The following is a 13,889-nucleotide window of genomic DNA, read 5'->3' as shown; positions in this document are numbered from 1 at the left end:
TGAAAGCAGCCATAGACAGTACATAAATGAATGGGTGTGGCTGTGTTCCAATACAATTTTATTTGCAAAAACAGGCAGCAAACCAAATGCCATACTTTGCTAACCCAACCCCTACCCTAGGCCTCTTCTGGCATGAGAGGAAAAGCAGAAGGGCTAGCCTGAAACTTACTCCTCCTCCTCAGCTCCTTCCCACCCTCATGGCCTTGCCTTTACGAAGACAAAACAGCACTGTGCAGGCATGGCAATGGAGAACAAAGAGCAGATACCACCCACTTCTGTTGTTGGCTCTTCCAAGGCTACCCCAGGACTCTAATGGGAATGGGGGACAATGGATAGAAAACCCAACCAAGACCACCTGATTCCTCTTTAAAGCACCGAGGAAGTGTGCACTGGAACTTGGGAGCTCACTTCCCACTACTCCAGCTTACCCGGTGATGGCGTCTCTGTCTCAGGTGATGCATGAGAAACCAGAGCATTTGGCTATCGAACAGGTCAGTGTGGTGCAAGCTATCTTCATCCCGTTCCCGCTTGTTCTTCTTAATCAGCTAGAACCAAAGAGGGTTGGGGAGTTGGGAGAGTACATAATGACTAGGGACCCTGGATCTGATCAGAAAAGGTTGATGTTCTATCCCAGTAAAGACTTCCCTTAGGAACTGTTAAGGTGGAGTAGAACTACATTAGATTAGGAAAAGGTGCCCAGGTCCATCCATTAAGGTGGGAGGCTTTAAATAGAATGATTCTTCCTAAAAACATTCCCTAACCCCACTTTAACATGAATTGACGGGACTTCAAAGCTTCCTGCTGGACTGGGACTATTCCTAGAGAGGCAGGGAAAGGAATGCGGGGGAGGGAGGTGTTAGAACAGTGCCTCTGAATAACTGGGCAGCAAGTTATTTCTCCCTGTAACAATGAAAACTCGTAACAGTATGTAGACAAGTAGAAAGAAGCACATCTGCAGTCAGCTTCTTACATCCTTTAACCCTGTAAGCTCAGTGGAAGCTTCAGCTGTGGGTGCCCAGATCTTGACATCATGGTCTAGGCCGCTGGTTGCCAGCACAGGCAGGTGAGGGTGGGGCTCAAGACAGTTTACCTGGTCAGGAGGAAAGAAAAGCACAGGGTCAGGGGTATATGGGAATAGGGTTTCAAACCCACTACTTACCCTAAGCCAAACAACTATCTTCAGTGAGGGCTGAGGCAGCTACTGGAAAGGCAGGCTCACCCATTATGAGGTTAAGCCAAAGATCCTTGGAGGTGGAAAAGAACCCTGGACACAGACTGGGTATAGGACCAGGCCCATTTCTCATTTCCTATGTATAGGCAGGAGTGGCCTCCTCCCCAGACATAGCCCTAGGGGTGGGCACCTGACTAGCCAAGCTTACTGCTGGCTTTAGAAAAAGGCAATGAGGTCCCTATGAACTCATTCACTATAGATTCCACCGTTCCAACTTGGCCAAGGCTGGAAAAACCATCTCAGGGGCTTTCACCAAGTGGCAAATAATTTTAAAAAATGAAGAAAGAAGCAGCTGCTGCTCAGCTCCCGGAGAAAGAGAGAAGAATTACATTCACTTGGCACTGTTTACCTGACCTGGAGGAAGGCACAGGCTGGGATAATGGGGCAGTGGACGCACACTCATGTCTGCTTGGAAACCCTGCATATCTCAGGGGACAGCATCCTGATACCTGCCCTGACAGCACAGTGGGCTTCGCTATCTGGTGGCAGGGTATATCAGGGCACCTTCTTGGGGCACCCAAAGCCTCAATTTCAGCCACTCTCTGGATGTATTCACTGAGCAGGAGAAATGAACTAGGGCCAGCAGGCCGGCAGGCAGGCCGGCCTCTGACTAAGCAGCTTCCTCTTGTGTGAAAGCTCCCCATGCCCTCTGCTGTCTGACTTGGAAACCTCAGCCTTCCTAACAGGGCAGGCCACTTCTGTCCTCACTGAAGTACTGGTCCAGATCTAGCTGCTAAAACATTTTTGGTCTTTTGGTCAGATGAGGAATAGGAAAGGCACCCAGAATGAAGGTGTGTCCTAGCTATACCTCATCCCACTCCACCCAGCCTTGCAGCTACCCTACAGTCCAAGAAAACAACCCCTGGCAAAAAAGCCTCTCTTTCTCTCTGGACCAACCTCCTCTGTCTGGCCTGACCTTACACAGCTGAGGGAAAGCCACGGCCAGCATGGAAAATAAAGCTGACTTCCAATCTTCACAAATAAACAAATGCTCAGAAAAGACTGAAGCTAAGTCTGAGCCTAAGAGTAAAGTAGAAAACCCATTTCACTTCTTCTCCTTCTCTCACTACACATATCAGCTCACTTACAGTTCAAATCTGGGCTCCTCCAGGCAGTGTGTAAGAGGTACAAACATGTAGAACATGAGGAGGCACTACATAGAAGTTCCACTGCCCAGGAACATTACCAAAAGATATGTGACAAATTATACATACAAACCTCAATTCATTCATCCACCTACTGATAAGTCCCTTCCCCCTCTACAGTGACCTAGCGCTGCTTGAACACATCAGTAAGAAAGAAAGCACAGAGCAGAAATTCCTTGGAACTTAAGACCAATGGCAAGATAACACCAATGGCAAAAGAAACTACAGAATAAATTACATATAATACCTAAACTGGAGCCTGCTGAGAGAGCCAACAGAGAGCTTCTGGGCCAGGGGACCTGGTCACTTTATCAGACCTGTATGAATGACAAGACTTACCCTGTCAATAATGCCTGAGAAAACAGCTCTGACCTTAGATGAATGGGCTGGGGGTGAGGTGGGGTGTGGGTAGAGAATAGGATAAAGCAGCAAAATGCTTTTTGGAAAACTAAGAATTGTCTTTTGACATTATCCCCCACCCTTGTCCCTGAGTGGGAACAAAGAAAGGACTAGAGTTTGAGCCAAAAACAGTAAAGAGACCTAGGCAAATGTGGATGACAATTTCTAATATCACTTCTGGTTCTAATATTCTGCTTGACAGTACAGAACTACTATCAATATACACTGAGGCTGGGGTCACCAGATGACAATAAACAAAACAAACCAGAGGGAGTCATGTGAGGACCACATGGATCATTCACAGCTAGCTTACAGCGGCAAGAATGAGCCAGGAAACACACTTCAGGGTGCAGCCTCTATACCTCTTGGTCTAGTCTCTCATTCTTATAACCACTAAAACTCAGGCCTAGGACCTACCCATACCCAAGAAATTGCCCTTTCCACCTGAGCACCTGGATTAAGAATCAAACCCTAATACTGGCTGAGCTAAAGGCAAACTGGCCTGCAAAGTGATTTAGAGAATGGACAAACTCTGCATTTGTCTGGAACAGAATTCAAGACAATAGTTTATGACCAAAAAAGGATTCACTAGCCCCTTCTGGCTTCCTTCTGACTACAAGCCTATGATAGAATTCTCAATAAGACTTCATTATTTGGGTTTGTTCATTGCAGATGATAGACAAGGACTTAAGGGTAAAAAATGAAGCAGGCAACACTGAGATTCCTCTCCACTTACACTCAGGCCATACAAGCCCTGGATCTATACTGGTTCCAGGTCCCCAAAATTTCGAGATCAGAAGGAAATCTCAAATAACTTCATACTAGGGCAAAAAACACACAGAAGGAACGGGATCCTGATTGCCAAGGCACCATTCTAAATTCTACTACCACTTGCTGGATAAATCTCATCAAGAGATGGCTGGGGCTCTCTGCAGATCCCCACAGCTTAAAAGCACGAAAAGGAAGAGAGACTAAGCTGTCTCAGCCCTTCTTTAGAGGGTCTTTTTTTTTTTTTTTTAAGAGAGAGACAGTGAGAGAGAGAGAGACAGAAAGGGAGAGAGAAGGAGGAGAGAGATGAGAAGCATCAACTCAGATGTTTGACATCAGTTGTTCATTGATTGCTTCTCATACATGCCTTGACCAGGGGCTCAAGCCGAGCCAGTAACCTTGGGTTCAAGCCAGTAACCTTGGGGTCATGTCTATGATCCCATGCTCAAATCTCCAACCCCATGCTTAAACTGGCAACCTTAAGAGTTTTGAACCGGGACCTCAGCGTTCTGGGTCACTTCTCTCTTTACTGTACCACCACAGGCTAGGTTCTTAACCAGACTACCTTGGGTAATCAGTACAATATAGTCTTCCAAACTGTCTCTCTTGTATCTTCTGCAGTCCAAAAACCTTATAATAAAGAGCTATTCAACTCCTCTATGTGGGTCTTAAAACACATACACACACAAACAGAAAAAAATATATATGGTTAGCTGGATTAGATACATCTTAAGAGCTGACCACACTTTACTCCCCAACTCAGGACCCTCATGCTTCCTTTGTGCCCTATCTTGATGGAGGCTGTCTGGAGAATTCAAAGGACAGGTAGGCTCTGATGTGATCACGGTTTGTATAGCAGGCTGCTTATTCTTAAAAAAATTTTTTTGCCATATTTGCTCTCTCCCTATGTATTCACATACATTGTGTTTGTATCCATTTGAATGTAAGAGTGACACTTCACCTTTAAATACTTACTATGTATCTCCTAAGTACAAGGATATTATCCTATATAAATAGAATGCTATCATCACATCAAATTAATTTAACACTGAATGCTGTATTATCTAATATACAGACCTTTTTCTGATTTTCCTAATTATCTGAAAAATGCTCCTTATATCTACCTATCCAGAATCTAGATAAGATCACTACTTAGCTACTTGTAGGGATGAGATATGGAGATATCTGGCATTATGAAGGATGGTGTTCCTTCAACTCTAATGCTTTTCTTTCAGAAAAGGTCCATGCCTAGAGATATCTCACTCAGACCAGATGTTCTTCCCTAAGATCCATTTATCTTTCCAATAAACCATGCCTTAGAAGGGCAGAAGAGAAAAAAAGGAAGAAAATATCCATTGAAACCTCAGCACTTTCAGACCACACTGCCTTTCAGCTTGCTAGCCCTCTTAAGACATGGAATCATGGTGTCATAGTGAGAATTCAGAGGCCCTGCCAAAACCTACCTTACTGACTGGAGAGAGTAGGGAGCCAGCCAGCCTAGCACACCATACTTACCACACCTCCCTTGTCTCCCTCCATGAATTGAATGATCTGGCAGGATGATTTCTCCCAGAGGAAGATGTGTCCGCAGTCACTACCGCTCACCACAAACTCACTTTTGGGGCCATAGAAATTGACACCTTTCACTGAAATAAATAAGGGAATAAACCACATGATGGTTGGCACCAGGCCTATATATTTACCTCATAGGACATTTAGTTATTCATGAACTCTAAAACAGTTAAGAGCCAAAGAATTCCTTTCATTTTCACAAATAATTAAGGGAATGTGCATATATAACAATCATAACAAGAATCATGCCAGTCTCTGAGACAATTTCTATTCTCCCAAAGAGCTTTAAGGGCTGAGGAGTTGGCAATCCCTTAGCAACAGCCTAAGTCTCATCATTCTACATCCTATTGAGCAACCACAGGCCTCACTAATGCCTTAGTGTCCCAACCTGAATCTCCCTAGCTCTGCCTGTTCCTAGACAGCACTGTCCTACACCAAAGATTATCCTTGGGAAGCTTACTTCATTGGTACCTTGTCAAGGCTTCCAGGTTGTCAGCTGACCTGAGACTGATGGAGGTACACATCACAATTGCCTGCAGATGCATCTGAACTGTGTTTGTTATCAAGACTCTGCAACAACAGGGCTCCTCTCTCTAGTGGGAGAGGCCAGGAGTCCCAACTATCATGTCCAGTTCTTTAACAGACATGAGACTGGCACTCTTTCTTTTATCTGCCTATGGATTAAGACACAAGAACAAATTTTCCCCTCTCCTCACCAGCTCAAGAGAAAAAGAAAAACTAGGTGCTCTCTCCACTACGCAGCAAAGAACAGAACAAAAATAGGCCAATCTTCTTTGCAAACTTTGGCAACTTACTATACCATTCTTCCTTCTCTGCTTCATTAAAAACAATCTTTTTCCTCCTCCTTCCTATAGGTACAAATTCAACCAGTTTTAGACAATTCAGTACCACTGACTGAGGGCTTCCCTGGATTCCCTAATTAGCCTTTTAATCCTGAAGTTACCTGAATTCGTAAGGAAAATAGCTCAGTCTCCTTATAGTCAAATCAAACACCTCTGCAATGATATGCTCTCCTCTGGCATTGTACGCACACAATTCCAGCCCAATTAGGAATACCCTCCCAAGTCTACCACGTTAATTAGTTCCTATTTGCACATACTGAATGAGACACCGTGGTTCTCCAAGCCAACAGACTTGACTACAAAAACCTAGAAAGACAACCTCACCTGTGGCGTTATTTCTGTGGCCCTTATATCTCTTAACATACTGGGCCCCATCACTGTGAGAGGAGTTGAATAAATAAATGTCTTCATCATTGTAACTGGCCAGGAGCTCTGCCAAGAATAAGCACACAGCAGTGAAGGCAAAGGCTGAAAATAGCTGGGATAAAGAGCTGGGGGTTGGGGTGGGGCTTCTTGCCAGTAGTGCCACCTCCTAATACCCAAGTATATAACACCCACTTTACTCAATTGGAACAGCAGGCAAATCAGGTGTCTCGAGTAGACTAGGAACACACTGCCAACCCAGGGGTAGCAGAATACTCAAGAAGGTCACACCCATGAATTTAGGAATGAATCAAAGGCTTAAGAAACTGTTCAGGCATGTAGTCTGGACTTCAGGATAGGCCCTGCCAAATCTCATCTGCAGCATTCTGCAAGTGGTACCTGGCATCTCCAAGGGTCTGTGCTATAACCTCCCACTGTGTGCTCACCCTCAGCCTGCAATTCCCCAGCTGCTCCACTTGGAGCTACAGCACAGTGGTGAGCACTGGAGGGCACATGCCTCACTGATCAGCAGCTCCCTAGAAGAGGGGGCATGCCAGCCTAGGAGCTGGGCCCTGCTCACGTACCTGTGCCGTCGTGGCTGTACACAAGACAGGTGATGTTTGCTTTGGACTCACTGTTCACCTGCAATAAGGAGCAGATACTGACTGATGCCCCACCCCCACCCCCCATTTGTCATACAATCTTCAGCAAACAGGTTTTCCTTCAAACTCCCCTACATATTCTCCCAGAGACTGAGAGAGAGAGACAGAGAGAGGAGTACAACCAATTAAACGTGACCATCACTAAGGGAGAGGGCTTTTTATTGGCTGTCTTCTGTGTGCTAGCAATTTTATATACACATTATCTCATCCGGCCTTACCATCATGGAACAAGGCAATTATCTTTATTTTCTCAGTAAGAAAACCATAGCTAATAAAGGTGAGGTGACTACCCAACATCACAAAGCTGGTAAGTGGTGGAGCTAGAATTCAAATCCAAGTGTCTGCCTCGAAAAGTCCAAGCTTTTCCCACCATACCAACAAGTTGGTGGTATTCTTGGGGTTGAGTCAGGGAAGACAAGTGCCACTGGCCCTTACCAGGTGATGAGGACAAAATTTCTTGAGTACTCCATTGTTCTCATTCTCATCAATTTTCCTCTGGTCATAAATCCTGTGGTGAAAGAAGCAACAAAAAGTGTCAAAAACTTACAAACTGATTCCTTAAAGAGTTGTAACTCAATAAAGTGGCAGGTATAGCAGTCAGCTGGATGTCAGGACAGATGAAGGGCATTCCCTAACCAAGCCTGAAGGTCCTCCCCTCTTCTACCCCTTTTCCAAACTCAAAATCTTGTTCAGGTAGTTCCCATTTCAAGTGGTAATCCACAATTATATCAATTTGAATTGGCTTATCTCTCTTCTCAGCTTTTATATCACTTAATGTTTATTTCCACAGAAATAACATTGTCATAGAGCTTTTTGTGTATACTGCCCTCCTCAATTGGGTTTATTAGTCAAGGGCAGAGACCTTACCTTATGTAAGTTAGTAGAACTTCAATCCCTCCTTCAAATATTTGAGCGGTTCTCCCTCTTATACCACACAACTATTACAAATCACTACCTATAACTCAAGACTCCCTCTGTCCTTCCTTCATTCCCATCAAGCATCAAACTATCTTCACTTTCCCTCATCTCTCCCATCCAAACTTTAATCATTCATTCAAATTCTATGACGCATATTATGTACTAAGAATTATGCTAGGTGCTGGAAATACAGTGAAGATCAAGACAGCTGCTCTTAAAGTTCATCCCTCCAAAAACTTTGACTAGTCCATTCTCAACCTTTCCCTCATCACTGCTGCCCATTTTCCAAAAATACTCCTTCTACTGACTGTCCTTTCCTTATATTGCTCTTTCTGTCCTTCCCCTTGCATTCAAATTATAAGAGTAATCTACATTCAGTATTTTCTCTTCCTCACTACCTGTTCATGTCTCAATCCATTCCCATCTAGCTTTGGTCCTCAACTCACCAATAAACTTATCTAGCTAAAGTCATCAGTACCCTAACTGCCAGTGCCAACAAGATAATTCTCAGGCCTTTCTCTTTTGACATGGTTCATTACTCCTTCCCCTAAACCACTTTCTTTCCTTGATGTCCAACCACTCCTTATTGTTGCTCATGGGCTTATCTTTTTTTGTCCATCCCTTTAATGCTGACCTTTACCAGAGGTTTGGTCTTAAGTTCTCCTGACCCCATATAAGGAAATTTTAACCTAGCATCTAAGTAGTATGTAAACATCCAGAAACTGCTTATGTGCATTTTCCAGGGAGAAGGATTCATAGTTCTTACATTCTCAAAAAGGCCAGAAGCTCAAAGGGAGGTGGGAGAAAGAATTCTTACCAATACTTCCCACAAGTGACCAAATTCCATTATCAATGCTTTAATTAGCACCTATATGCCATGCTCTCATAAATCTGTCTCCAGCCCAAACGAATTCTCAGCTCTAGATCTGTATCTACATGCCAACTGAATTACTTACGAGATGCCCAAAAGTAAACTCATTCTCTTTCTTCTAAAACTAAACTCATTCTAATATTACCCCTCCCCCTGAGTCTGTTAATGGCATTATCCTAAATTTAGATGACCAAGCCAAAATTCAGGTCCCTTCTCTCCCGCAGATCTAATTTATTTCCTGTCAATTAGACTGTGGGTATATTTCTAGACTATATCTGCTTTCTCTACCCTTAATCAATATTTGCCTAGATGAGATGTAGTATCCTTTTAAATCAATTTCCTTGCTTATACTGTCACCATAATTACATCTAAAATGCAAAATTTTATATAAATTTTCTGCTTAAATCTCTTTAGTGATTTTGTATGTTCTGCTAAAAAATGTCTAAACTTCTTAGTATGGCTGCCTACCACTTACAAAAAGCAAAACAACAAAAACTATGCTTCCTTAAACCATGTCATATCTTGTTATATTAACTCTAAACATATTGTTCCCTCTACTTGAAATACTAGGGTAATTTCCCATTTGTTTTTATACTCCCTTTGTGAGGAAGAACAGCACAGTGAAATGGTTTCTACTATATTTAAGGAGTCTGATTGAGTTCAAATACTCTGTTACTTACTATATAAGTAATACTTACTAGATTAATATCTATAATCCTTATGTATGCTTCTCTAGAATGCTCCTTAAAGGCAGAGACTCTGGCTAAGTGTGTATCTAGCACACAGCATATGCTTTAATGAGTGCTAGATAAGTAAATGAGTGAAACAATATGTTTGTAGATAAGTAAATGAATGAATCAATATATATTTGTATTGTGCACAATCCCTTGTTTGACAACCCGCATAAAGAGAATATCCAGGAAATATATGCTAAATGAACCAAGGAAAAGAGGAACAGGATAATAATTTGTAACCGCTGTATTACAAATTATTACTCTTCAGCAAATATAATCAGCTGATAATCACATTTTTCTCTGTTAAATTAAGTCTAAAGCACAGTTCTCAAATGTCACTAAGTGGGCATAAACTTCAAATCAGCAAATATAGTAAAAAATATTTAAATATTTAATATATTGGTGTACAAACTATTCTGTGTTCCTCAGTATCTAATGCTTTGTCCATCTTCTTTATGGTGAAATCCTTACTCTACTTCCCCTTTTTTATTAAAATTTTATTAAAGAAAATTTTATTTTATTAAAGAAAATTAATTTCAGAATATAGTTATAAAAATGTGCTCTCATTTAAAAGATAATGCTTTTCAAAAACCCACCATCAGGAAAACAAAGTCATTCATTTCTCTAGTGATCCTCTCCCTTCTCTTTTCAAATGCTAATCCCTCAGCAACAAAAGAAATATAGTTAAAACAGGCCAATTGGATAGGGATGGAATACAGTTTGTGGCTAAGGGCCACAAGGAAACTAGTATACCTAGGGAATGAATCTATGAATATTGTTTTCCTTAGGATATACTTCAATAACCAGTGTTAAAACAGATATTCACAGTAACAAAAATATCACTACAGATAAAAAGAAGTAGTTCAAGACAATGAGAGCAAAAAATGCTGAGTCCACACACAATACTGCCAAATCAAATCATTTCTGTAGCTGAAACCAGCATTCAAAACTTACAGTGCATATTAATTTACATATGAAGAAAATGGTGGAAGATATTTACTAATATAACACTTACTAATAATCTTGGGTTTTTGCCTTAGCTGTTATGTTGGTCAATTCATTAGCTTTTTAAAATCTGATAATCTCTATGTTAAGCCATCCCTCAGACATTGCTACATTAGGGAGAATACTTCACAAGGCCTAAACTTTTTTGGAAGAGGGTAAAAAATTCAAGATGGTAAGGAATTCTTAGGCAATTCATACCTTTCCATACATAGGTATACCCAGTAGTACATAATGCATCAGAATCTCAAACTCTCAAAGACACAGAAGAGCCAGACTCACCTTACAAACTGATCTCGCCCACCCACTGCAAACTGGTGGGTATTGGCAGGGTTCACATAGATTGTATAGAGCCCCACTTTCTTCTCCTTCTCTTTTGTCACCACCAGCTTCCTTTAAGAATAAAAAAGCATTAAAGTTATATTTTCCCAAAGATATAGGTGGTCATGGCAAGTGAGAGCAGAAAGAGTAATGTTTATTTGTTTTGAGCATAAGACAAAACCCACCTTCACATATATTTAATAAATGCTATTTGGGAGGTGGAAAAAACATAGTGAGGTCATTTCTCCAGCGTTCCGCAAAAAGTATGTTAAAAGTATATAAAAGTATTTGTTCTCAGGTAGTTCTCAGTTTAGCTGAAACCCAACATGATAACCAATCATTAAATAGACAGTACTATCCACATCTTACCATCTTCATTCATAAATACATGTTCCCAATCATCTGGAATCAGGGAATTAGGAGAGAACGAATCAGAAAATAGTGGACAGAAAAGACCGTAAGGTCAGAGTCTATCTCCTAGATTCCAGAACAGTGTCACTTAAAATCCAGTGTTAAAAATGCACACAGGGCCCTGGCTGGTTGTCTCAGCGGTAGAGCATCAGCCCAGCGTGTGGAAGTCCCAGGTTCAATTACTGGCAAGGGCACACAGGAGAAGCGCCCATTTGTTTCTCCATCCTTCCCCTCTCCTTCCTCTCTCTCTCTCTCTTCCCCTCCTGTAGCCAAGGCTCCACTGGAGCAAAGTTGGCCCAGGTGCTGAGGTCAGCTCCATGGCCTCCACCTCAGGCGCTAGAATGGCTCTGGCCGCAATGTGGCAATGTCCCAGATGAGCAAAGCATCGCTCCCTGGTGGGCATGCCGGATGGATCCCAGTTGGGCAGATGCAGGAGTCTGTCTGACTGCCTCCCCATATCTAACTTTGGAAAAATATCCCCCCAAATAAATAATTAATCAAATTTTAAAATGCACACAGCAGAGCCTGACCTATGGTGGCACAGTGATTAAAGCACTGACCTGGAATGCTGAGGTCACTGGTTCAAAACCCCAGGCTTGCCTGTTCAAAGGCACATACAAGAACAACTACAAGTTGCTGCTTCCTGCTCCCCATCCCCGGCCTTTCTCTCTCTCTTTCACCACTATTTATTAAATCAATCTATTTATTAAAATCAATTAAAAAATCTTTAAAAAAATTCACAGAGCAGAATAACATGCCAGTTTTCTAACTTAGGAGTAATCCAAAAGTAAACAGCATTCTTCTTCCTTTCTCTGAAGTAAATTAGGAGAGAAGATTCTTATAAAGATAGCTATTTTTTAAAAAATATTTTTACTTTTAAATTAGAGTTAACATACAATATTATATTAGTTTTGGGTGTATAACCCTGTGAGACATTTATATAACTTACAAAATAATCACACTGAAGATAGCTGTTGTTGTTTGTTTGTTTTTTTGTGACAGAGACAGTGTCAGAGAGAGGGACAGATAGGGACAGACCGACAAGAAGGGAGAGAGATGAGAAGCATCAATTCTTCATTGTGGCACCTTAGTTGCTCACCTATTGCTTTCTCATATGTGCCTTGACCAGGGAGCTACAGCAGACTGAGTGACCCTTTGCTCAAGCCAGCAACCTTGGGCTCAAGCTGGTGAGCCTTGCTCAAACCAGATGAGCCCGTGCTCAAGCTGGTGACTTCGGGGTCTCAAAACTGGATCCTCCGCATCCCAGTCTGACACTCTATCCACTGCGCCACCGCCTGGTCAAGTGAAGATAGCTGTTTTTAAAGCTGGCAAATAGCCTGACCTGTGGTGGCACAGTGGATTAAAGCACTGACCTGGAATGCTGAGGTCGCTGGTTTGAAACACTGGGCTTGCCCCGTCAAGACACATACAAGAAGCAACTACTGTACTATGAGTTGATACTTCCTGTTTTTACCACCCCCAATCCCTTTCTCTCTCTCTCTTAAAAAAAAAAAAAAGTAACCAATAAAAAAATCTTTAGAAAAAATCAGAGTACTATAAAAATATAAAAAGCTGGAAAAAATTATTCTTCTGGTTGTACCACCATAAAAAGGGGGGGATCCTTATGAGGGCATAGGACTGAGGAAACACTATGAAAGTTCAGAGCTTTAGCCAGAAGATTCTGGCTTTTAACTATAATTTGTCCCAGCTTATGGGTAACACTGTGAATACTCTCCCCAGATCTAAGTGTCCAATCAGTAAAATATGGCATCATAAAGATTAGTAAATTTATAGGAAAGAAAAGACATGAAAGAACTGTGCTTTAGCTTTCATTTTTAATCTAAGATTTTGCTCATTTCTGTTGCTACAGAAACTTAAATATAATCATGACAAGTTTATTGTAAAGAAAAATGATTTTATCATCTCCTCCGGCCTAAAACTGCTCTAGGCAAGGCTCTCACCAGTTAGCTCAGTCGGATAAGAACAGCGTCCTGAAACAACAAGGTTGTGGGTTTGATCTCCGGTCAGGGCACACACGGGAAGTGACCAAAGAATGCACGACTGAGTGGAACAACAAATGAATGCTTCCCTTCCCCCATCCCCTCTCTCCCTTCCTGTCTCTTTCTCTCTAAAATAAAAATCAATAAAAATTCCGCCCTGGCCGGATGGCTTGGCTGGTTGGAGTGTCTGTCGTCCAAGAGCGCGGAGGCTGCTGGTTTGCCTCCCTGGTCAGGGCACACACAGGCACAGAAGCTCTATGTTTCTGTCTTTCTCCCTGCCTCTCTCAAAAAACAAAACAATGCCTGACCAGGCGGTGGCGCAGTGAATAGAGCGTTGAACTGGGAAGTGGAAGGACCCAGGTTTGAGACCCTAAGGTTGCCAGCTTGAGCGCGGGCTCATCTGGCTTGAGCCAAAAAAAAAAAAAAGCTCACCAGCTTGGACCCAAGGTCGCTGGCTCGAGCAAGGGATTACTCGGTCTACTGAAGGTCCGCGGTCAAGGCACATATGAGAAAGCAATCAATGAACAACTAAGGAGTACCAACGAAAAACTGATGATTGATGGTTCTCATCTCTCTCCGTTCCTGTCTGTCTGTCCCTATCTATCCCTCTGTCTGACTCTCTCTCTGTC

General features: G+C 42.3%; 1 protein-coding gene across 3 annotated transcripts in view; it reads right to left on the bottom strand.

Annotated features, from left to right (window-relative positions):
* DCAF8 (DDB1 and CUL4 associated factor 8) overlaps positions 1-13,889 on the bottom strand; it is a 59,752-nt gene that overhangs the window by 1,135 nt on the left and 44,728 nt on the right. For all 3 annotated transcript variants that reach the window (XM_066261671.1, XM_066261669.1, XM_066261670.1), the window contains exons 7-13: positions 10,811-10,921; positions 7,439-7,511; positions 6,926-6,983; positions 6,303-6,410; positions 5,059-5,189; positions 971-1,090; positions 429-545 (exon numbers count right to left, since the gene is read on the bottom strand). In XM_066261671.1, coding sequence (XP_066117768.1) covers positions 429-545; positions 971-1,090; positions 5,059-5,189; positions 6,303-6,410; positions 6,926-6,983; positions 7,439-7,511; positions 10,811-10,921 — 718 coding nt within the window. The remainder of the gene's footprint in view (positions 1-428; positions 546-970; positions 1,091-5,058; positions 5,190-6,302; positions 6,411-6,925; positions 6,984-7,438; positions 7,512-10,810; positions 10,922-13,889) is intronic.

Source organism: Saccopteryx bilineata, chromosome 2 (assembly GCF_036850765.1).
Source record: "Saccopteryx bilineata isolate mSacBil1 chromosome 2, mSacBil1_pri_phased_curated, whole genome shotgun sequence".
Classification (NCBI taxonomy): domain Eukaryota; kingdom Metazoa; phylum Chordata; class Mammalia; order Chiroptera; family Emballonuridae; genus Saccopteryx; species Saccopteryx bilineata.
Note: the sequence above shows the minus strand (reverse complement) of the source record. Positions and strands in the feature narration are given on the sequence as shown.